Here is a 26,389-nt window from a genome sequence, read left to right as displayed (position 1 = left end):
GAATGGATTACAATAGCAAATGTTTTTCTGGGTTTCTTTTAAACCATGGTTGTAAACATAATGAATATTCAAAGACATGCCTGCTGAGGCCTTATGAGCAGGCCTGAAAGCTCTCTTCTGCTTAGCAAATAAACCTTCAGACATGTGCTCATGCATCTATACAGCCCAAATACAAACACACTCTTGGCTCTGATCAGTGGGGATTTAATGCACTGACCTCTGCTGAAGGGTCATCTGCAGAGATAGGAGTTCAGAATTCAGAGGAGTTCAGAGGCGAATAGTACACACCTTGCTGTTTTTGCATGTTAGTGAAGTCTTCAAAAGTTAGAGTCCTCACGGGCGGTCTCCAGAATGCATAGGTCTCCATGATGGCCTCCAAACCAGTTCTGGGCAAGAGAGAGAGAGAGAGAGAGAGAGAGAGAGAGAGAGAGAGAGCAAGAGAGAGAGCAAAGAAAAGGAGAAAAAAGAATGAAACGAGGCAAAGAGAATAAAATGAATGATTTTAGCCAGTGAATATTAAGCCATAAAGAAAGTCACAAGCAAAGTTACCCAAGGCTGCAGATGGCAATAAGAGTGGAGAGAGTTGCAGCAGAAAGAGAGAGAGAGAGAAATGTAGTGACAGACAGACATACAGGATGAGGGAATGAGTGATAGAAGTCATTATTGAGAGAGCGACAGGTACAGTCATACAGCAAGACAGAGAGAAAAAGGAATGAAATATACATAAAGGTATAGGCAGACAGAGAGAGAGAGAGAGAGAGACAAAAAAGGACAGAGAGAGAGAGGGAGAGAGAGGGGCAAAGGAAAGAGAGAGAGAGAGTGAGAGAGGCCTGGAGGAAACTGCAGCCAGTAAAAGGGAGCAGGTTTTTACTATGCACATAAATCTGGGTGACGTTTCATCTCGGATCCGTACACGGCTCTCCTTCCTGCGTGATTTACTCTCCTGCGCCTCGCTGGGCCTGAGCCCAGAGCACCCCACACACACACACACACACACACACACACACACACACACACCCCAGCCCTGGCCCACGCCTGCCCCCACCTCACCCGTGTTATTTTAAGGGCTGTAACTCTCGAGCCAGCCTTGCTCGTTAGCGAGACACGCTAATCGCACAGCCTTCAGTCATAACTACACTCATTCATAACAGGATAGGGGGGTACAAGGGCAAAATAAATGCCCCATCCCACCCCACCCCATAGTCCACTCAGCCCCAAAGTATTTAGTGTTGCTAACTTACCCTTAGAATAACAATCAGCAGCCAAAGGCTATGGTAATATCCGTAAAAATCAGACAGTAATCGTTTAATTCCCATAGATGAGGAGGATTTATTGTGCCGTTGATTCATAACTGGACATGGTCATTTATTTCGCAATTAGATGGGCAAATGTAGCCTATGCAGTCCTTGGGCCTTCTACTTAGCTCAGTGGTTGTGCATTAGTGTTTCGCTTAGCATAGATGCAAATAGAAATGAGAGCTAGTTGTTTGCTCGCAGTGTAAAATTATGCTAAATTGGGGTATGTGTGTGGATGAATGCACATTTCTCCCTATAAATATCTTATTCCTGCGTAATCGTTTCATCTCTATTTTTCTGCAATGAAAATCTAACGCTTGTTCATAAATCAGGCGCTCTATTGTTTGAAAAATGAAAAAAGATGTCTCAAATATCTTTGTGGATAATGCACTCCAGATGGACAGGCGCTTTCATGTGCTGTGGGTCTGCTGCGGCCCTCTCCTCATTATATGATAATTCAGACGCACATCTTATGGCGAACGAGCGCGGGGCAGAGAGAGAGGGAGAGAGACAGAAAGAAAGACAGAGGGTGGGGAGGAGTGGAATGAAGGAAGGGAGGGGGAGAATGAGAGGCACTGAAGGGGAGTCACAGAGAGAGGGATGAGGAGTGACAAATGGGAAGAGATAGATGGACAGATAGAAAGAAGAAGAAAGAAGAAGAAAAGCACACAAGGACGCGAGAGACTGACGCGGACGCCTGAGCCAAATCATATGACGTTATCGCGCACTCACTCATTGGTGGATTCCTGGCAGTGACAACGGAGGCTGATTTTATGTGGAGCGGCATATGGGATTAAGCGGCATCCCGAGAGGATTATTTCCATATTAAGGGGAGCGTGCAAACTAGCATATGCGAAATACCCCCAAAAACTGGGGAGGATTTATGTACCTAAGATCATGGATCTGCAGAAACCAACACATACCTGTTTCTTCCTGAGTCACGGAATCCCTTTGCAAATGGATTACGGTCAATCTTCAGTCGAGTGATCTGTTTGCAAAAAAAAAAAAAAAGGAAGCAAGAAAAAACAATGACGTTCACTTTGAATAAATCACAACAACTAATGTTCAACATCACTGACATGAATTAGCGGCAAATCACTTCCAATCGTTTTCTGAAACGGAGAACCCGGGGCTGTAATTTTTAAGAGGCTTTTAGCCCAGTTGGTGCATCCAACCTTAAAGCATTCTCTATGGTTGAGACGTTACCACTACTTGCATACCTAAAGTGCCACCACAGCACTTGATTGAAAACTGTGGCAGGCACTCAGACTCAAAGCGAAGCACTGGAGTATACACTCTCAAAGCATGGGTGGGCTACTCTTGGCAAACTAACACTGTTGTTTCGACATTGAGGTTGGAAGGCAACAGGGATTAGAAGATTCTTACAGCAGTACACAGCTATTTAGATTGCAAAGCTGTGCCTGAATTTCAAGAGGTACAGAGGACCTGATTTGTCAATTGGACCAACTCCTGAGCAACACAGAATCTAATTGGAGGACTTTTGAGCAACACAGAATCTAATTGGAGAACTCCAGATGGATAACACATTTTGTGAGATTTCCAAAATGGATGGTCAAATGTGCAGCACATATGGCATGGGTGAGGCAAGCAGAGACAGACAGACAGACAGACAGACAGACAGACAGAGAACAAGAGAGGCAGTGACAGACAGAAAGTCTATAGAAGAGACATAGATTGAGAGAGAGCAGATAGAGAGACAGCCACACAAACAAGTGAAAACAAAAGAGTATGGAGAAATTGACAATTGAAATAAATGGAGAATAATGGAGTTATATTAAATCATAGTTTAAAAATCAAAACAAAACAATGTAACAGTGTAAGAAAACAAAAACAAACAAAAAGACATGTACGCTAATGCAACGCTGACCTGTTGATTCTGGTAGGCTGTTACGGTGGTGAAGACAGTCTCAGGGAAGCTGAAGGTCTTGACCCCGTCGCCGCTGGGGACAGGCTTGGTGGGGGAGAGGTCACTGCTGAAGTCCTTCCGGATCACATGCACACGTGGCTGGTACTTGTGCATGGAGTGGAGGATGATCTGGAGCAGGGACAAACGAGACAGACGCTGCGATTAGAGGAGCTGTGTGTGTGTGTGTGTGTGTGTGTGTGTGTCTGTATGTGTGAGGATGTGTGTTCTCCACATGTGTGTGTGTGTGTGTGTGTGTGTAAAAGTGAGTGAGTATGTGTGTGTGTGTCCATCTCTGCCAATATCTGCAGTATTTAACATGTACATTAAATTCACAGTCTTACACTCAATATTATCACAATATATGGCAAAAAATGGGGAGAAAAATATGTTTGGGCAAGTGGCGTGTGCATGAGAGAGATTTATGGAGAGATAGAAAGAGAGGGAGGGAGAGAGAGAGTGTGTTAAAAGAGAGGAAGGATTTTAAGATTCCATGAACCTGCGCAGAGTGAGTGAGTGAGTGTGTGTGTGTGTGTGTGTGTGTGTGTGTGTGTGTGTGTGTGTGTGTACATCTTGAGCATGTTTTTGCACTCATGCAGAGAGGAAACGTATCATTCAGGCAGGACACCCAAGCTTATTGTGTGTGAACAGCACTTACACGGAACATATATTTCTGGCTATGGGTGGACATCTGCGGTTTTACATCTACGCATGCTGATGTGCTAGAGTGTGCCTGGTGTATGTATGTGTGTATGTATGTGTGTGTGTGTGTGTGTGTGTGTGTGTGTGTGTGTGTCTCTGTCTGTCTGTCTGTCTATGCATATTTCTGGTTATGTGTTCCTCTGTATGTGTGTACCGTATTTTCCGGACTATAAGTCACACTTTTTTTCATAGTTTGGCTGGTCCTGCGACTTATAGTCAGGTGCGACTTATATATGAAAAAAATATATGATTGAACATGTTTTTAAATGTTAATTTATATTAACTGACATGAACCCTACATGAAACATTACGTCTACAGCTGCGAGAGAGTGCTCTCAAATGCACAAGTCCTGTGCACTTTCAGTCAGAGATTAGTGCTTGTACTATGCCTGAAACACACATGCATACCTAAATCGTCAAATTATGGCTGGGATTCTATTTATAGCAGGGCCTCAGGTTTGGACAAATAAAAGCCAGTATAATTTTGTTTCAATTTGTAATATTTTATATTGTTGGTTGGTATTGTTGCCAATGAAAAGTCATTGTCCTACACCATAAGTCTCCAACACGTTGCTCTCATTGCTCTCAAGCTACTAGTCACATGCCGCCCCCTTCTGAGCTAGAGGCTGAAGCAGTAACCTACATTTAAACACAATTGTTGCTGCCAGGCATCAGCCTATGAATTTTATAAAAAAGTAAATCATGCATATTTTAAAAAATAACTACATTTAGGCTATCTTAGACCTCTTTGGCTATATGGAATAAGGTTTCCCTTGCAGCCTAGCACATGTATGAATGAATGAAAGCGCGGATACCTTATCTCGCAATAAGTGGATGGCAATCGAAATCCCGACACTACATGAAACTTAATAGTAAGCCATTAAATACCCACAGATTTCAGTGGTCATCAGTCTCAATATTTAGCAATATAATCAAACAGTCCAAACGTAAATTAAATTTCAAATTGAACATCTGTTTTTGATAGCCTACTCATGCCGCTCCAAACGAAAAGTAGGCCTGTCTCACAATAAAACGCAAGAAATAAAGGACTATAGGCTATAGCTGACTCGAATACAAGCCATGGCCAAATAAAGGTTCAGCCTAAATTTGAGGATTTACGAGTCTCCTAAACATTCCTCACTCGTTATCAGACAAGCTTGAAAACATTTGAAAACAACACTCACTGCCTTGTAATATTTGATCGCTGTTTTTCACGTAATGAATACGCACAGAAAGTGAAAGTAGGCCTACTGTGCGCTCCGTGTCTGTAGCTGTCTGTTCACGTCCGCAATCGAACGTCAAATGGAGAAGTCATCAATGTTCCAAATTCCTGGCGGTTCCTGATCGCTAAACGTTTGTTTTCCTTTCCTGTCGATAGCGGTTGATGTTGAAGCACTATAATTTGACTTCAGCGGTGACAAATCCTGAGAGAGAGAGAGAGAGCAACGAGAAAGAGGCACCCCCAAAGTGGTCCTGCGCGCGCGTGTGTGTCTCTGCATGGGGTTCAATTGAAGTCAGAGTTGGTCCGTCTATAGTCCCGCATTCAGGCCGCTCCATTATTATATTAATGTCAGACAGCGCTGTAAAGTGTGGGAATTTCTCGCATTATGATGGCTAGATTTGTGGGACTTTTATTTTTATGCTCAATACTAAGTAATAATTTATTCGCAATACCCGCAATCCCGCGCTTGAATTTAGACCCTGGTTTTAAATGCACATCTTTTTTTCTCTCGCTCTCTCGGAGGCCAGCCAAGCAATTGTTCTGCTGTCAGTCTGTGCCACTATATCGTCCAAAAATGATTGATTGCATTGCATTCTCCACATTTTTAGCAAAATTTTCATGTACCACAGCATTTTTGTTCAGTGATTTTTTATAAATTGCTTTACAATTAGCGCCCTTGTCAGCCTTTCCTTCTGCTTGCCTCTTGCCATCACTCATTCGTCTTCAGTAACATTCCCTGTAGAATTCTCAATATTTTTGGCCTCAATGTGTCCAGTTAGCCTACATAGTCTGTCTGTTCTTGGTCTTGGATTTTGTGAAATATATTTCTAAATATCACCTGCTTGCAGCAGCTTCGGTCTGCACTTCCTTTTAAAACCGCATCTTTTTCTCTCTCCAGCATTTAATCTGCTGCCGGCTTGTCTCTCCACATCGTCCAAAATGCTTGATTGCATTGCATTCTCCACTCCATTTTTATCTACATTTTCATGTACCACATCAGCATTTGTTCAGTGATTCTTTTGTAAATTGCTTTACAATTACCGTCGGGCCTATAGGCCTATCGCCTGCTTGCTTCAGTCACCTCCTTTTAAAACTGCATCTTTTTCTCTCTCGTGAGCATTTAATCTACTGCCAGCTTGTGACTCATTGCCCAAAATGCTTGATTGCATTGTATTCTCCACATTTTAGATACATTTTGGTCTACCACATGGCATTTTCTTTCAGTGGATATATCTTATATATGTTTTTTTCCTGCTCATGACGCATTTTTTGACTGATGCGACTTATATCAGGAGCCGGAAGAATACGGAAAATCCGGTAGTCCGGAAAATACGGTATGTGTGTATGCGTTTGTGTGTGTCAGTGTGTGTGTGTGTTTGTGTGTGTGAGAGTGTGCATGTATGTGTATGTGTATGTGTGTATGTGTATGCATTTGTGTGTGTCAGTGCGTGTGAGTGTGTGTGTGTGTGTGTGTGTGATCCCACTTCTGGGCTCAGTGAACTGTGAGTCCCAATTTAAAAGCTGCCACAGGATCTGGCTCTCTAGAAGTGGCCAGGCCAGGCCAGCTCGTCTGCTGCAAATCAGCACATTAAAGGCCTTCTCCAGGCCTGAGCCTTGCATGCAAAGAAACACATGGTGTGTTTTTCTGTTTTTGAGTGTGTGTGTACCTTATTTGATGTGCATTTTCAGACAGGGAATATTTACAAAAGCAGTGAAACAGAGAAAACTATGTGGAATGCGTTAATACGTCCATGTGAATGCACAACTCTGTTTTTGTACTGTTGTGAGAATGTGAGTGTGTGTGTTTCTGTGTGTGTGTGTGAGAGAGAGAGAGAGAGAGAAAGAGAGTGTATGTGTAACAGCAGTGACCTTGACACTCACACACACGTTCACACACATGTTCACACACACACACACACACACACACACACACACACACACACACACAGCAACATGCAGACTGAAGCAACGCGTCAGGCGTGTTTTCACACCAGCGCCGCTGCGGCATCAGATCCGGATCCGAGGCCCACGTCTCCCCCTGCCCCACGGCCCAAAAGTCTGCTTCTAATTACGGGCAGAGTGAGCCGGTCTTCCCCTGGGCCCTCCGGACAAAACCAAGGGGGTCACTCAGACACGTCCAACAACCAAAAAAAATCCCAGCGACAAAAAGGAAAGAAAAAAACAGTAACAGTAAATTTGATATTCTAGCACCTTCCACCTCCTCACCTCTGCCGGTTTCTGCTCTTTGCCCTCAGCTCTTCCCTGGTGCCATAAGAGGATCGACATGGGGGGTACCAGGGAAAAAAACATGAATAGTAAATGTCACATTCTGGAACCTTCACCCTTTTGCACACTACCCACAACATGTATTATCACAAGGCCAAACCATTCATGCATTCCTCCTCCACTTCATCCACCCCCCTTTCTCTCTTTCTCTTCCTCTCTTTCAATATCTTTGATAGACTGGAGTGGACAGGATAACTGGGACCCATTGAGAAAAGAAAAACATTTTTTTTTAAAAAACTAACCAAAAAGAATAATCAGAATCTGAATATTTACTATTTGTGGTCACCCTCCACCTGTTCACACAGATTGTTATCTTAACCTTTCCCTCTGTCACACCCTCTCTCCTCCTACATGCCCCAATAGGGACCACAGTCATGGTGTGTGTGTGTGTGTTTGTGGGGGTTGTGGTTGGGCATGAGAGAGTCCAGGCTAAGGCCCCCTCACCCTTCCATCAGCCTGGGTGTTCTGTGGGGTTTGGCCAGGGGTAAATGCTCGGCGCATTACCGCCCAGCTTTCCAAAGCCGCATCGCTAAAGCCCGACCCCGCTCGCCTGTCCATCGCACGTGTTACTCTCAGGCGCAGGGGCATGGGGGACCGAGGAGGGGGGGGGTGTATCCAGGCTTGTGTTCTGTGGGTCACAAGTTCTTAGTGTTGGGAGGTGTCTATGTAGCAAAGTTGTTTCACTGGTGAATAATGAAGTGGGGGCAGGCATGAGGCCTTTTATCCGAGCTTTGGGAAGACATCCCTGACATCCTGCTCTGGGCTGTGGGGAAGGATTATAGCCATGTTGTAGTTAGCTGGATATTCTTAGCTGACCTCACCCCCATGGTCTGCACTGGCAGCCTGGGGTGAAATTGAGCCTGTGTGGGCACTGCCAAGAGTGACCCCCATGGCCATCCAACCACCCCCAACGGCCCTGGCTGGAACACATGTCGGGGGTATTTGGGCATAATGCGTGTAATACAGCCGTACACGGTGACTCGTCGCACAGCTTACTGGGACCACATGCTGAAGGTGAACCTCTGAGTGCACGCAGGGCACAATGATTCAGTCAGTTACTACCCTCACCTTAAGCCACCCGATTGGTTTCTACTCTAGAAGTGGCTAGGGAGAAATATGGCTGCTGTTGTCATTTTCAGCAAGCAAAGAGCAGAATGTGTTTGTCTTCCGGGTACATTAAATACAGCTAATGATCATAAAAGGATAGGGTCATATAATGCAGCGTGTCTGCCTTTTCAAAGACATCAGCAGAAGCTAAAACAACAGCAGTAGTACCAAAAAGAGCGAACAGTGTCCTCTCCAAAGACTTGTTATGTACTTATTATGTCTGTATTGTAACAAGATCCGTAATGAAAGTTGACAGCTTTTTAGAGTAATTTTGAGTGATGAGGAGGGGGAGGTGTGTGAACAAGAGGATGACTAGGTGGTGGCAGGGGATCACCACAGAGCAGGTTTTACTCCCACTCTCCATCATTGCAGACGAATAAATTACTTTTATGAGACGCGGTCGGACCAAAAAAATAACCCCAAAACAGTCCCGACATTTGGCTTGGCTAGTCGTTGCATTATATAGCTCACGCCCAAACCTGTCTGTATATGTCAGAATGATCGAGCAGTACAGACATGAGGAAAAACAGACAGTCATTCCCAACACATACGAGTCTGTAGCGGCCATTTTGGAGAGAGGAGCTGAATCATACACTAGACAGTGAGACACTGAGACACTGTCTCACTCAATCACTTTCAAAGGTTTAGAGGGTTCACCAATAATAAAAAAAAACGGAGGGTTCATCGATAAAAAAGAAACTTCAGCTCCCCACACCGAGCCCCCAATGGGGACTTGAGCCTCCGTAATGATAGATTTGAGAAGGCTTTGCAAATATGTCCGTAAGAAGATAATCAAACCAGTCTGGCGAAGCTCTTCCTTCACTTTGAGCTGGTGCCTAAGCCTCATCTCTCGCCGTATCTGTGTCACAGCTTATCACCAGCGACATCGCTCCGAGGACATGCTCACCACTGGCGGTCCAAGCGGCAGTAAACATCAACATGGCAGAGGCCGGCCCATCTATCCTCCCTCTAATCAGATCTGAACATCAGCCCAGTAATCCAAGAGCTGCTCCTTTGAAACGATCCATGGCAGCCACGCCATCACAGAAAGTGAGAGAAAAAGACAGAGAGAGATAGGGAGAGAGTGTGGGGAGGGAGAAGGACAAGAAACAGCAATAGAGAGATAGAGAGAGAAGAAAGAGAAGAGTGTATTGGAGTTGTTCCCTGTCCCAAATGACGACAGCCAGATCAGACCGGCGCATCCAGCCGTCCTCGATGTGGGGCGCGGGCCCTCGCGGTTTTGGGCCACAGATCGGCCGCACCACATTGTTGTTCTCAGTCACTGTCACCATGGTGGTGGGTATCCATGGCGACACAGCATGACGGCTCCCTGGAATGGAGCGGAGTGGAGGGAGAGAGAGCTGTCGCTAGAAATAGCAACTCTGGGCTGCCTCGCCAACTCCAGTCGCTCACGCGAATGGGCGCTCCATCATCGGAGCGGGAGCAGAGGGAGGGGACGGGGAAAATCAGTCATGAGGACTTTTACGTTTCAAGTGGGGAGCGAACGCGACGTGAAGAAGCTCGCTGTATTCCTCAGCAGCACACCATGGGACACAGGACAAGGGACTGTCTGAGAATACCACTCCTTCTCCGTCTGCTATTGTCTTTGAGCTGCATGACTCAGTGCCCTCAAAACACATGCTGCATTTACTGTAAACCAAATGGGCGAGTCTATATTAATCTCCAGCAAAGACTGGCTTCATTTGATATGAAACAGACAAACCGACAGCACTTCTATGGAAGAGGCAGAGCTGTTGCTTTTCAGCCCAATAACACTCAGTAGTGAGCCTCTTAATCATTGCAGGTGTTTCTTAATTAAGAAAGTGTTTCATTACAAGTGCTTAATTAAGTGCTGAGCTGTGTTTTCTGCTCTGCTGTCATAATGTAGAATGTGGATCTACAAAGTACACTCACACTGAATGAGTATGTGTAACTAACTGGGACATCTATTCACTACATATAGGTGTATGCAGAAATAAGGAATGAGCTGATAACTCCCTATTACATAATGAGACTGCATAACAACATCCTTAATATTTATTTTGCAGAATATATATGTAGTATATTATAGAGAGTTGGCGTGAAAGACCACAAAGGGGTGGTTTGGCTGTTGGTTTTCATAGACCTACAAAAAGGAACCAAAGCTGCCATCTTTGACCGGGTGTTAATTGAAGCTAACTACCAATGGCAAGTTGCATTGCAAGTTAGCTCTAACTTGGTCTAAACTAGGTAGCAAAAATAAAAGTTTGCCATCTTAACGTACGTGGTATCCACTAGAAGGCAGAGGACAAAAGTGTGTAGAGCAAAACGTTGGTTGAATGAGCAGAGTGAGGTGATTGGTTGATTGAATAAATGGAATGAAATGATTAATTGATTGAATGGGCGGAATAAAATGGTTGGTTGATTGACTGGCTCCAATGAGGTGATTGGGTGATTGAATGAGTGGAGTGACTGAAGTATGCAGTTGATTGGCTGGAACACAGCTCCAGAAACAGGTGAGAAACAGGTTAAGGTGTGTCAGGCTGGCAGGTTTGCTTACATGGCCCTGGTCGTCCAGCTCGTTGTTGGTGAGCTTGAGCTTGTCGAAGCTGACCACCTGTCTCATCCAGGTGTCCCCAGAGGCCAGCGAGTCTGGGTGGATGTAGACCCGCGGGGGCACTGGAGAGTCGGCGTTGCCCGCCACCATCCACTTGGAGCTGTGGTACACATACCTGCACAGAAGACACACAAGGCACGGGTCAGGATTAAGGTTGGAATTATGCTTTTGAGCATAGAAAAAAAATAAAGCATAGCAAATTCAAGGTTTATACAAATGGCTCACTGGAATATTTAAGAAAAGTCGTTGACTTCCTCAAAATGATGAAGTGACTTTTTTAACTTGATACTGATCCGTACAAATTTACTGTAAAAGTACCGAACACCCTCAGTGATCTCACATAATCTCTTGAGTACATGAGATGCACTTATATTCACAGCTCCCTCTTTATATAAATATGCTACAATTGTTTTATAAAGGTGCTTTGGACAATTTTTTCCGTTGCTTGCACCCTCACTTGCCAATATCTCAGTTCCAAAATATAGATGCATGAAAATGTTAATCTCTTCCTTTGCATTGCATTCAACTTTTGCATTTAAAGAGAATATTCCAGGAGACGTTTTGGTCAGCCTCCCTGTCAGACCCTCCACTGGGGTTATCCAGCAGGATAAACATGAACATACTGGGCCCGAATTCGGCAGCAATATAGGTAGCAGAAGCTACATCAAGGCGGCGACTATGAAATGGGCGAGACCTCTCTAGTGAAGTGAAATTGAATAAACCAATCACATGCAACCAGTGTTAAATTCTGATCTATTTATCTGTCTTTTATTAATTAACCAGTGTTAAATTCTGAACTAACTATCTGTCTTTTATTAATTAACCAGTGTTAAATTCTGAACTAACTATCTGTCTTTTATTAATTAACCAGTGTTAAATTCTGAACTAACTATCTGTCTTTTATTAATTAACCAGTGTTAAATTCTGAACTAACTATCTGTCTTTTATTAATTAACTTCGGCCTGACTCTGCCCACTTGATGCGTCTGACTTCACTCTAGTCGCAGTGCACATGTAAAATACACTGTCAAACTCGCACCCCATGTCTGTGTGCACTGAGCTGCAACATTGAGGGACTGGTATGTAAAACTGACTGATGTTTAGCAGACACTTCATCCAAAGCGACTCGGACTCGCAACGGCAGGAATTGATCCTGCATCGACAACTGGAGACGTTACCACTGCATCACCACACGCATCCAGCTGGTTCATCAACGGCAAGAGCACGAGAGTTGTTCTACATTTAGAACGATGAGTAGAACATAGAGATGGGAAAGCACTGAATAGGTTTAGAAGGATGAGTAGAACACAGATAGCAGAACATTGAATAGGTTTAGAACGATGAGTAGAACACAGAGATGGCAGAACACTGAATAGGTTTAGAACGATGAGTAAAACACAGAGATGGCAAAGCACTGAATAGGTTTAGAACAATGAGTTGGACACAGAGATGGCAGAACACTGAATAGGTTTAGAAGGATGAGTAGAACACAGAGATGGCAGAACACTGAATAGGTTTAGAAGGATGAGTAGAACACAGAGATGGCATAACACTGAATAGGTTGAGTAGGGTGCCTGAAGCCCTGACAACAAGCACTAAAGCCAGAGTGGCACGTCATCACTCCCTTTTAACAGGAAGAAACCTTCAGCAAAACTCAGCTCAAAATGGGGGGCATATGCTTGGGTTACAGTGTCATGAATGAGCCGGTAGTGTCCTACATGCAGCATACTATGATATTTGACAAGGTTATGAACCTTTCTATCAGCAGCTGAGCAGATCAGTAGACCACACTCATCCACTCATCCACCAAATAACAGCATACATGAACCCTTCAGTCAGGCCACGAACCCACAGACAAAATAACATACACACACACACACACAGATGTACACCCACACACACACACACAGATGTACACCCACACACACACACAGATGTACACACACACACAGATGCAGACACAAGACGCAAGTAAACACATACATACGCAAACAGATGTAAACACATACACACAGACTCAGACACACAGATACAGAAACACACACAACTATGCCTATATTACATACTTCCTAGCCCTAATTTGAAGTCATGGTCATTAAAATCCTGATCAATGTTTGGGTTATAATGTACCACAACACATCCACCCATACACACAAACACACAAGCGCACACGCCGCACACACACACACACACACACACACACAGATGGGGGAAGCGAGGCCCTTGGGCTCCCCACAGGAGATGGAGGACTGTGCTGTTGCTGCCTCCTGTGCCCTGCCGCCCTGGAGGCCTGGGTCCCACAGCTGTTTGGCTTTAGTTCTGGCCATGCACGCAGTTGAAAGCGCTTAGCAGCGACGCCTCTGCCAAAGTCATCACTCAACGCTAAAACACGGACAAAAGCCTCTCATTTGGGCCCCTTTGTTTTTACGCTGCACTGCATTAGACCCCCCCTGTGTGTCCGTCTCCTAGACTCACACACACACATGCACGGACGCACGCACGCACGCACACACACACACACACACAAACACACACACACGCACGAACACATACACACAAACTGCACACACACCTTGCTGATACCACACCTTAACACACAAACATGTGCAAGCGCACACATGTGCGATGCAGACAGTGGAATAAATGAGAGTTCACACATGCAAGTACATACACACATACATATGCACACATCCTCCCTGCAGGCAAAAACGAATGAAGTGCTCACTCACTCACTCACACACATGAATACACTCACACATACTTACACAGACATCCTCCTGGCAAACAAAGTGCACACACACTCTCACACCACACACATACACACACACACATACACACATATGCGCACACAGTTTCACTCACTCACTCACTGACTCACACACACACACACACACAGACACACACACACGGCAATGCACATACATACATACACACACACACACACACACACACACACACACACTCACACACAGAATGCCAGGCGTTTCTGTAATTTCCTGTTTGGAGTGCTGTTTAGGGTTACGCTCTGTGTAGCAGAGAAAGTGTTAAAGAAGGGGGAAACCTTAGCTCCAAACAGGACTGGAAATTTGATTAGGGCCCTTTCATCTGCCATAAATCTGCCATCTGGCTCAAGCACAATCAATAAAGATCCCACTTTATGTGACACCCTCTCGGACTGGCCTCGACCGGGGAAGAGAGAGACCAAAAGCTGTCCAGCAGAGTCCGCACAGGCCTAAATACACGTGTGCTTACACACGCACGCATGCCAGCATGTTCACACACACACACACACACAGTACTAAAATGTGCAATATAGAGAGTACACACACTATGGAAGAGGCACATGCACGTCCGAGCACAAACACATCCACACACACACACACACACACACACACACACACACATACACATACACACACACACACACTTCAAGAGCATTTTCCCTCCTGCACAAGCACATGGAGCCCAGTTCAGCATATACCCCCCACACACACACATCACATTCTCTTTCTCTCTCTAACACACACACACACACACACACACACACACACACACACACACACACACACATAGGCAGCCAAAACCAAGTCGTATATTGGGTTACCTTACTGACAGAGTAAGTATCACTATTACATTACCCTACAGGGTACACCAAAGTGTGTGTTCGCTGTTTGCCTCAAGACAGGATTTCTCATATGCACATGTGTTTTTAAAAGTGTGTGTGTGTGTGTGTGTGTGTGTGTGTGTGTGTGTGTGTGTGTGTGTGTGTGTGTGTGTGTGTGTGTGTGTGTGTGTGTGTGTGTGTGTGTGTGTGTGTGTGTGTGTGTGTGCGCGTATGTGTGTGTGTGTGTGTGTGTGTGTGTAGCTTGTAAAAGAACAGATACTTCTGAATATATTGATGAGGCACATCTAAAAGGCCGGACAAAGCTGTCGTCTGCACTTAGCTATTCACGCTTTCGAGCTCAAGCCATGCTGGTCTGACCACATGAAAAGAAAGACGTAACACAAGTAATACACACACAAAGATTTTTACAAGTCTAATATAAACTCGGCTCTCGTTGAGAAAGGCATTGGGCCTAAGTAAAGCAAGCAAATACCAATAAAGCCAGCATTTCCAGCCACCCAGACCCCCATACCCCCCAACACCCTCTGGTCCCGACGAACTATGAGACATTCCAGTGACAGTTCCGTGCTCGGCCAACTAAGGCTTGTGGTAAAAATCCCCAAGCCAGCAAGAAAATCCTATTTAACTTTACAAGATCTTCTGGCTTCTAAAATGCTCAGTGATATTGGCCTTCTCTCCAAATGGTCTCCACTCTTTTGGCCAGAAAGCTGTAGTCTTCAAATTGTTTTGGTGAGGGTTCATATTGTAGCTCATGAGAGAGAGGGGGAAAAACTACACAGATTAACTTGAAAAATTACTTTCGTATATTAAAAACAAGACTCAGATAAATGGTGCTGGTGATGAATTTTTCCATAAGCAAATGACTGCAAATTGTAAAGCCATTTTCCCATGATGGTGCCCACAAAGCTGTGATGATGTTGCTTCCACATGCCATGTAAAATACTCATGCAGTTAACGGCATTCACCACCACACGGTGAGCTGATCAAAATACACTTCTTTCTTTCTCTCTCTCCTTCTCACTCTTTCTCTCTGTAAAATAATCACAGCTCCTCAGCATGAAACAGTTCAATTTCTCTTTGGTATCTAGCCTCAAGCCATGATCAACAATGGCTAAGTCCATCCATGTGTAGTGGCCTTGGTGAACACCAGTGCTCTTCCGGTCTCCATGCCCAAGTAACTCTCTCTTCCCTGGGGTCCATTGCTATCATGCCATATATCAGGGCAACCGTCTCATGTCCAACAACATTTCCTTCTCGAACCGTTCAGGTCACTGGGAGCGGAGAGGGTGTTTATTGTGCTCAGATGGGATCAACTGTTTGAAACCACCCCTCCGAAGAAAGAAAGAAAAATAATAATAATAAAACATCTTATGATGGCTAAACTACAAAACATAGCATGTCAACGTGCCCTTGTTCAACTTTCAGAGGGGAAAAAAGAAGTTATATGAAGGATGATAATGGCCAGTTTGAAAAAAAAAAGAAAGAATCATACACAAGTCATTTCTCTTCCCAAGAAGGAAAGAGAAAATCACAGTCCAGGGGGATATGACAGTGGTATTCTGTTGCTATAGTAATTAAGGGCTGTGTTGACATTCCTCTGTGTGTGCTCTTGATTTTGGCTGTTCCCCTATGATGTGTCCACGTGTGTACCTGTATCTCTTGTTGTCCACAGGCACGATGTCCATGGCGATATAGTATTGCTGATGGGGATCTAGACCCACGATCTTCACTCTCATAGCAGGGAACATCCTCCTGCAAGAGAAAAGAGCAGGACAGCATAATGCAACGATAAGGCAAGGTATTATTAAATAATTTGGTAAAATATCAAATATGCACAAATGTAGCAGCCAAGATGCACCTATTTGAGAAGGGGAATTACAAAAACAGAAGTCTAGTGATTTATGAATAATGTTACCTCCTTATTCAAATCTCCATTCTATTGTCTAATTTCTCTAATCTACTTTGAAAGTAGTTTTACACATAATAATTCATTACCTCTGTCAAAATAAAACCACAGCAATTTAAAGGCCCTGTTTCATTGTAGGTCCTTTAGGATAATTTGAGGAAAACAACCATATGCATTATCAACAAATATTAAATCGTTTATGGTAACCCTCTATTTTCATGAGGTCAAAAGCATTATCTCATTAGACGTACATTACGTAGCTTTAGTAGGCCTAGGCTACAGAAACACCCCAAAACAGGCCTGCTTGTGGGCGAAAAACCGCCCCCACACACACACACACACACACACACACCCTCACCCGCAACTGACAATATGCACTCACTTCTCAGAAACGTCAGTAATTTGATGCAAACAAGGAAAATAAGTTGAGCTGCGAACAAAGGGACGCATTAAAAAAAACACGGCATACAGAGAGATTTTTAAAACAATTCCTCATTTTACACTTCAAACGCCGCATTTTTTCCCTTTTCATTTTAACGTCATAAATCTTTCCGTTCATAATGAGAAAAAAGGCTTGTTTTCGTACTTCCCTTCTATAGGCTTATTATTAGGAAAGGCATGACATACACACAGCTATTCATGTAAGCCTTGCGCTAAAATGAGGAGAGTAATTACGTTTCAGGGGCTATTACCCAAGTAAATCTAATTTATGGAGTATGAGAATGATATATTGACAATCCTATATTTACCTAAATCCAATTTATGAAGTAGCCTACAGGAGAGCAAACACGCTGGTGTAAAAAGCAGATATGCATGGATGTCGAAGAATAGGGAAATAGTGAGATTTATCATTTTTTTTTATCTGATTTTGTTAATAAGAAAAACATATTTTAACCCACACTACAATGGCCCTACACCAGAATTGCGCGCATTGTTGTTGTTGTATGTTTCATAGGCTGTTTTTATTATATGATGTAGGCAGACTTTACGTGTCAAGAAAGGAGTTATTAAATAGAATAGGATGTGACTATTAGGCTATTTTTATTATAATTCTTGCCTTAGTATACGCTCAAGATGATCAAAAGACTGAGGTCATCATACTGTAATCACACAAATTATATTATTATTAGGCCTATTATTACTACTACTACTATTATAATTGGGCTATTATTAATATTCTAAATATATTAATACTACTACTACTACTAATAATAATAATAATAATAGTCCAATTAGTATTATTAAAATCTTTAGAGAGTTAGAAATAGACGGAATAGCAATGGCTCTCAAGTCGTCGCCGATGTCGCTTCACAACTCATAAGTCTCCGGAGTCCATGCACGCACGCGCGGTTATGGAGGCCGACAGAAGACCTTTGGAAAAGGTTGGACATGCATGCAACCTAATTCTGGAATATGCAAGTGTTCCACCGTTACGCACCCATAACACAAGCTGAACAACAAATGTTTATTCTCAACCTTTGCGACACTTAGACAAAAGGGTTCCCAGTTGACTTGGTATTTCGAGGTCTTTTCCCCTTTCCTTTCCTTTCCTTTTTCTGGCTTTTATTAATGACCTTCACTTTACAGCCGTCTAGCCTGACAAAAAATATCCCGAATTGAAAGTTTTGTCTGTGTTTCAGAGTAGACAAATGCGATTATAATGAATGCGGACACGTTTTCATATCAGCCTGATGATCGTAAAAGGCCCGAACGACATGGGAAATGCCTGGCAGTCCCAGCGCGAGAATGAACGGGGTAAAGGTCCTCTTAAGACCGGTGTAGGTTAAGTTATATGCTCGGCTAGGGCTGTAATTGCTGCCCAGAAGAGCCAGAAAACCAAAAACATATTTCAAAGTTATTAATTAGAAACAGCTCTCCCCTTTCTGTGTCGGTTATAGTCCGTCCTGACATCAGCACAGGAATACCCCGCGCGTCATGTATGGTGTGTGATTAGAGACCGGCTCACGAGCGTCCGGAGCCCTTGCCCCCATGTGCAACACATTAGCACCCCAAAAAACATACCGTGCTCAAGTTATTCCCCCAGCGCAGTGGCCTTTCGGTGCGAGACAAGTGTGTGTGTGTGTGTGTGTGTGTGTGTTCTCTCTTGCTGTACGGAAGAAATATGTTTTCAATAAGGTGGACTTAGGTAGCAACCTAATTACTGCCCTTTCTCCGTCGAACTTCATAAACAATTTTAACCTCGTGCCAGCTAATTATTGCTAATCACCTCATAAATGAATCCCTTCAGAAATATATAGAGTGATAGAGATTTTATAGAGATTTTAAAAATGCAAAAATTAATTTTCCAGACCTCGCCCATTCTATTTCTCCTGACAGGCGCCATCGACTGAGATAGCCTACCTTCCTGCTTTGGTGATGATCATTTCCGTGCCGATATCGTGGAAGCGCTTCCAGAGATCAGCGCACTGCAGCTCCATCTGGATGTCCTCCATGGACGCAGAGGGCGAAGGGTCGCAACCGGCGGGGGCCAAGTCGGCGGGGGATCCGAAAGAGCAGGACGTCCGCTCGGCCAAACCCTCGCCGTCTGAGCCGGGACTGGCCTCCGAATCTGCGAAAAGGTTGCAAGTAAATAAATAGAGCAATAATAGTGACAGGCGGCAGAAAGAGACTGATAGGGACCAGGAAAGTTGGCGGGTTTGTAACATCCCCTGCAGCCAGGAAAGGTAACGACGTGGATCCTTTCTGGCTGTGAGAGGTGACAACTCGTTTCTTTTTATATAAGGAAAATAAATCCAACTTGACTTTCAGTGCAGTGACTATTGGACTACATATATTGTCAATATTCTGTCAAATTGGCACCTAAACACTATAAATTAGCGGATACTGTTGGGCCTAAATATTTCTTTAGTGCGCGCCACGTGGTCCAAACAAAGCAAAGAAATAAAAGCTCAAATATATTACATTTATATGACGCTATAACGCTATGTCAAGCTATGGTTTATATAGGTGATATACTTTCAAACACGTATGTAGGCTATACAGACGGCTCATTTAAATGCAATTTAGATAGTTATAAAAAACATTTAAAACTTCCAAAAAACAAGAATAACTAACTAAGATATTGACACCATTTAATACTGTTGAGTTCTCAAGATGGAGAGCTTCAGTTGGGCCGAAAGGTTTATTGGTGTCTGTAAGCATTAGAAGCATAAGCAGAAAATCGGGGCCTGATGAGATTTGGACCATGTGTTAAGATAGTACACGCATATAACCTGCACATAATTTAAAAATACATTATACAGAACATTATTTTATTTTGAATAAAATAATGTTTTGTATTTATTTAATGATAGGTTGATGAACCTAATAACATGTGGACAAAAAAGTCTCCTGTTGGATTTCAGGCACAGTAACTAAGAATAGGTAGCTAGTCATTATTATTAATATAGAACATGAAATACGTTTGTTTTGTTTTTTTAATTATTACTATAATTATAGAGTATTTGATTTTCTTTTTTGTTTTTCTTATGCAGCATATTTAATAGAATATGTTTAAATGCTGTTCTTGATGACAAACCAAGTATGTTACTTGGTGTCAATGTGATGAAAATAGAACACATGCAAAAGGTGGTGCCCCCACCATATCGGTGAACCGTCCTACCCTTTAGACTTCTAAATACACTCAGGAGAGCCTTTCTCCATGCCTCCACACACACACACACACACACACACACATACACACACACACACACACACACACACACACACACACACACACACACACACACACACACACACACACACACACACACACACACACACACACACACAGAGCTAAGCCCACCAAACCAAAGCGGATCTTATGCAGTCCAGGGGAAAAAGCCCGGGGTATGAGCGAGACTGGGAATTTCAGAAGTATAGAATGACTGTTTTAGGATGCAGTCACCAAAGAGGGAACAAGATAGAAAATCAAATTATATTGCTCAGTTTTCAATTGGTGAATTGGTTTCTTTCTTGTCTGTGTGAACATTTCTTTGTCAGTTTGCCAGTCGGAGCGGGTACTGACAGTCATCACTTCTCTTTTTTTTTGGCAGGGTCCATCCTGAAATTGAGGCTGGGGGAGAGAAGCATGGGGGGTGGTGTGGGAGTGCTAGCGTCTTGGGCAGCTGGACATGAGCCCAGCCCCAACCACGAAGTCTTCAACACCCAGAACGCACCAGGGCACAGAGATTTCTGAGGACATGGGAGAACTGTGCCCATCCCCACGTACCCACACACAGGCACACACACACACAGTTGATAGACATATAAGGCTCATTCAAACATAGCTGCACATTAATAAATGCCCAAACACACATGGAATATAAACATAGCTCAAAAATTAACAAATTAGCATGCCCTGAACACATACACATAGGCACACAAACACACACACGGATGCATACTGACTGCTTGGACTCCATACGCAGATAAACACACATACCCAGTGACACACACACACACACACACACACTCCAACAGATGGACAAACATGAACATGGCCTTCACACAGACGCAGGCGCAAACTCACACACACATACGCACTACAGGAGTCAACCACAAATGGTCATGGTAGAGGGAGGAGGGGGTAGAAGAGACCTTTCAGCATCCTCTTGAGAGATTCTTTCAACGTGATTATACTGATGACCCTCTCCCATATATCCACCCCCACACACACACACACACACACACACACACACACCAGCAGATCTATGAGTCAGCAGCTGTAGACTGGCTGTTGATTACCGATCACAACAGATCTCTCAGCCCCTTCCAAAGCTATCAGGCCCTGTCGTTTTCAGTGCCGCTGTCATCAGGCTCGCCTCGAACCCCTAAACCCACACACACACACACACACACACACACACACACACACACACACACACTCACACACAAACTCTCTCTGCCACACACACACACACACACACACATACACACTCACACCTCACACACACACACACACACTTAGAGACATACAAACTCTCTCTGTCACACACACACACACACACACACACACACACACACACACTTAGAGACATAGAAACTCTCTCTGTCACACACACACACACACACACACACACACACACACACACACACACGCATGCAGAGCGACCTCGGCACCACCTCGGCAGAGGGCCCTCGACAAATCTCCCAGCAGCTCGGCGAGCTCCCCCGCATGAGTGTTGCCAAACCAGAGAGAGAAGGAAAGCGAGGAAAAAGAGAGAGAGAGAGAGATGGAAAGAGAAGGAGAAAGAGACAGAGAAAGAGAAGAAGGGGGCCAGGACAGCCAAGCACAGGGGAACCTAAGAACTGGGTAAAAGTGTGAACAGACTCACGCATGCCTGCAATACATTACACCACTGCCGGCCTGATGTTGGAGCGAGAGAATACTGAGAGAGAGAGAGAGAGAGAGAGAGAGAGGGAGAGAGGGAAAGGACAGCAAGTGAAAAAGAGAAGGAGAGAGAAGACTGAGCAGAGAGGAAGAGGAGAGAAGCTAATAAAGCAAGTGTGAAAAGAAGAAAAAGATGGAGGGAGACAGACTCGGGGAGGAGGGCCCGATGGGCCAATGCCAAGCCAGGCCGGCTGAGGAGAGACATGTCCAGCGATGCGACGGACAATAAGCGTCAAGCATGTGACTGACAACAAGGAGAGGGAAACACACCCACGTTACAGGCGAGGACAAGGCTTACTCTAAACACCCAAACACAATAGTCATCACTCCAAACTAGCTACACATACTTACTGGTGATAAGTTAGTGGAGAGAGACAGAGAGAGAGGGATGGAGAGAGAGCGGGAGGAAGAGGACAAATGTCTAAAGAAGTGTGTGATACACTGAAGGCTTTTTGGAAGCGCAGCTGCATGTGTGTGTATGTGTGTGTGAGTGTGTGTGTGTGAGAGAGAGAGAGAGAGAGAGAGAGAGAGAGAGAATGACTTTACAAGATAATGTGCCTTTGCAATTGCTCCAAGGCCTAAGTGGCAGTGGCCAGGCCTGCCTGATTGGATCAGATTTTTTTTGCATGGTGCCTTGCCACTACTGGGGTCAGAAGTTGCTAAGTTCAAGATCTGGTCGGTTTTAATCAGTGTGTGTGTGTGTGTGTGTGAGAGAGAGAGAGAGAGAGAAAGAGAGAGAGAGAGAGAGAGAGACGCTTTAGAGTTTGTTGGGGGCGCATTTATTCCTTTATGAACACTACAACACTTCCCAAACACATCATTCATGTTTCTCCGAATGCGAGGAGATTTATGGATAGAAAATGCATTTAATGCACTTGTAACACTGTTTTTTCGCCTACTTCATGTAGCGTGGGTAAGTAGCGATCCACCAAGCATGAAATTGCAAAGTAACCCTATCCACACGGAACACAGCCACCTGTTTCCGCTGGGCTTCGCTGGAGCTTGCGTATGAGGGAGGCAATAAAAATAAAGATTAAAAACCCTTTTTTCGAGCACACACATCTGTCGTCTTTCATTTGGCCTCCATAGCTGAGGGATATATTTTTAAGCTGGTTTGCCGGTCCATAGAAAAACACCAGTGAGACATTTACAAAGAGTATGGTCTTTGGAGTTATGGTCTTTCACAAAGAAGAGTTTATGCGCACAAAGATAGTCTATAGTTCAAATGTTAAATGTAAACTCGTGTATTGGGTAATTGTATTTAGGAAAAGGTTTGGGTTTCATATTCAGTGCATAGCATTACACTTGTGGCAGAAAAATGCTCATAATAAACTGCTAGATGGCAGGCTCTATTTTTTCCACAGTGAAACATAATATGTTATAAAATTCATCCGCATAGGCTTTTTTTTTTTTTTAAACAAATATGAGAAATTTAAGCCTGCTTTACATGCATTTGTAATTTTCCTAGAGATTGTAAAAATGCACTGTCAGATGCATAATATTTACACAGAAGTGTGAATTTATGGACTGATGACAGAGCTGTCCTATTTAAAATACCAAATGGAATATTTTCCACACTGTCACCGGGGACATTCACGTTTCAACTCTGTTTATATAAGCTCGTTTCAAACACATGCTCTAATTAAAACTTAATACAATTTCTCGAATTTCTTTATTATTCACTTTAACCGTGATATACTATTATGCATTAATTAATATTTTGGCAAGTCTTACACTATTCAAAAGCATTCCGTTTCTCTTTCCTTACTTTTTCGGTAGAGGGAGATAAAATAGCTTACTCTATCACGATCCTGTGGTTTTTAATACTTTTAAATCAATGTCAAAGTGTCCCCTCTCCAAATAAGAAAAATGAAGAAGAATTTTTCAATATTAAAATACGTTACCTTATGTTGAGACATATAGGCTACAGTCAATGTCGAGTGGATTCGTGGCCCACATTAGCCTATAGTGGCGGTTTCCCGTAGCCTTTGATCAAATCCTTCCACGAAAATGTGTTTCAGAACTAATGTTTTGCCGGTTTGAAGTCGCAAAAGAGGGCAAACCCATCATATTAAATCCCAACCGGGGAAAAAAGAATCACAACAACTGACCATGAAGTCGAGCTGTTTTCAATGATCGCGAATAATCGAGTGCATTCAAGGCACGGCTGAAAGATGCAAACTCACACACTTCTTGCCACTGCCAAGAACAAAAAAAACCCCAGCGCACTGGACCTCGGGGTGTCTTTTCAATCAAGCAACTCACGCACTCACGCACACACACACACACACACACACACACACACACACATACACAAAGCCACCACATCCATGCAGCAGAGCAAGCACGAAAACAATCCTCGAGTGACTAAACTCTTAACGTGGGGATGACAACTTGTGTCCTTGTTATGGACAGATTTAGTTCCCCAGTCTTCATCTATGAGACATTCCAGACATGGAACACTTGTTCTGGGCATCACTCGGTAGACGGCTTGGAGCGCACTGAAGACCTTTCGCTTGGGTCAGGTCACTCAACCTGTCGCGTTTATTCAGATTTGAAAAATGGTCGGTTGTCTTTGAGTTATGGATGTTGGTGAACTTTTAATATTATTTTCCATAAACATGCTTTATTTAGGCTATGGTATTAAGATGTATGTCGAGAAATGGTGTAGAAATGGTGGTTATTCTTTTTTTTTTTGGGGGGATCATTTGCTAATTTCTTCATATTACATTTTACACCAAAATCTGACATGACAGCATTATGATCATTATAAAGTGTTAGAATTATACAGTAAAAACAGTCTTCAGATTTAGTTACTTGGGAGGATGATCGCAGTGTCATAAGCACAAAATAGCCTAATATATTTTATCAAAGCTCCGAGGGTAAGCTTGTAAAAACGGAGACTCAGAAACTCTTCGGTGAATGGAAAAGTCTTGGCAAATTAAGTCATCCTCGCCTGTTAAAAACATCAAGCATTCTTCAATAGGTTAAATTGTCTTCCAGTCAGCGTGTGGAAAAAGTCTTTGCAGCAAAACACAAAAAAAGATGTCAGTTTATCTTTTAAAACAGAGAAGAAAACCGGCATATTGAATCTGTAACATCTCCTGGAGGTCAGTGCTAAATTGTTGTTCTTCAATTATTGGCTATCAATTAGTAACGGGCCATTTTAGCTACTTGCCCCTGGTTAATAAGCGAGCGGGGCCTACTTTTGAAGCGTCTCTCAATTGCACTTAGATGAAAGCTCAGCTCGAGCCACTCACACCCTAAGGATCTCCCAGGAGTATCACGTCGGAAAGACTATGTCAATTTATTTAATTATTAATTATTGATTCAGTAATTGTATTCACGCTTGCATTTGGAGTACAATCTTTGCACCAAAAAAATACTACTGGTGTTGATTGCGCTCGAGTTATCCTTTATTTATTTGTGTGTGTGTGTGTGTGTGATGCTTAACTCTCAAGCGGGTTTGACATGATGCTTAACTCTCAAGCGTGTTTTTAAGGTTGGCAAGTATATATGGAAAAAGAGGCAAATATTCAGGGTATATTGATTTTTAACTCATCACCACTATCATCCACGAAACTGGTATTTTTAGGTAGTAAACGCTAAAATGTGTCTTACCGTTGGAAGGCCCGTAAGTAACTCCCTTTGCAACACAGTCAAGTAGGGCTCGACATTAAAGGTCACCAAAGTGATTTTGAATTTGTAATGCACTTGACTTCAATATTAACAGCAGTAATTAGCAGGGCTTGGAAATAAGCGAAGATGGATTTATCAGCTGCGCGTCTCCTCCTTTGTCTAATCTTATCTCAAAAGGTCCGAGGGAGCAACTAACAAGGGATGAGCGGTGCAACATCGCTACAAGTCCAGTGAGGGGACACACACTACAAGCGCGCCTGTGCCATCGCTCACACAAACACATGCCATTGCACGCGTGCGCGCGCACACACACACACACACACACACACACACACACACAGTCAAATCTAATCTGACAACACCAAGAGACTTGTTGAATTGCGAAAGACTTGCGTACACATCCTCACCTGTTTGCAGGAGTTTACACGTTGTAACAATGTTACTCGTGGTAACAATGTAGCCTATGCCATCAAATCCTTTTAACTTAACCCTAATGAAACATATGAACCAAGGAAAAGACGATTGCATAATTGACTAATTTAATTTCACTACAAATGTATATACTATATGTATTTCAATACACAGAGCAGATAGTTAAGCGCTTGAAAATACTTGATAGCTAAAAGCTCGGCCTTGAAAAACCACGTCACGCTTTTCAAATTGTGGACAGCTTCAAGGTAAGCTGATATTGGGTTA

General features: G+C 43.4%; 1 protein-coding gene across 4 annotated transcripts in view; it reads right to left on the bottom strand.

Annotated features, from left to right (window-relative positions):
* tbx15 (T-box transcription factor 15) overlaps positions 1–26,389 on the bottom strand; it is a 31,865-nt gene that overhangs the window by 4,467 nt on the left and 1,009 nt on the right. Inside the window, exons 2-9 of one of the 4 annotated variants that reach the window (XM_048239783.1) lie at positions 19,024–19,231; positions 17,045–17,092; positions 16,407–16,508; positions 11,076–11,247; positions 7,370–7,405; positions 3,184–3,351; positions 2,219–2,283; positions 289–386 (exon numbers count right to left, since the gene is read on the bottom strand). In XM_048239783.1, the coding sequence (XP_048095740.1) occupies positions 289–386; positions 2,219–2,283; positions 3,184–3,351; positions 7,370–7,405; positions 11,076–11,247; positions 16,407–16,508; positions 17,045–17,092; positions 19,024–19,231 (897 nt within the window). The remainder of the gene's footprint in view (positions 1–288; positions 387–2,218; positions 2,284–3,183; positions 3,352–7,369; positions 7,406–11,075; positions 11,248–16,406; positions 16,509–17,044; positions 17,093–19,023; positions 19,232–26,389) is intronic. The other 3 variants (XM_048239784.1, XM_048239786.1, XM_048239787.1) reach the window with 3 other exon arrangements.

Source organism: Alosa alosa, chromosome 3 (genome assembly GCF_017589495.1).
Source record: "Alosa alosa isolate M-15738 ecotype Scorff River chromosome 3, AALO_Geno_1.1, whole genome shotgun sequence".
In the NCBI taxonomy this organism is placed as follows: Eukaryota; Metazoa; Chordata; class Actinopteri; order Clupeiformes; family Clupeidae; genus Alosa; species Alosa alosa.
This window is presented reverse-complemented; position numbering and strand designations above follow the sequence as displayed.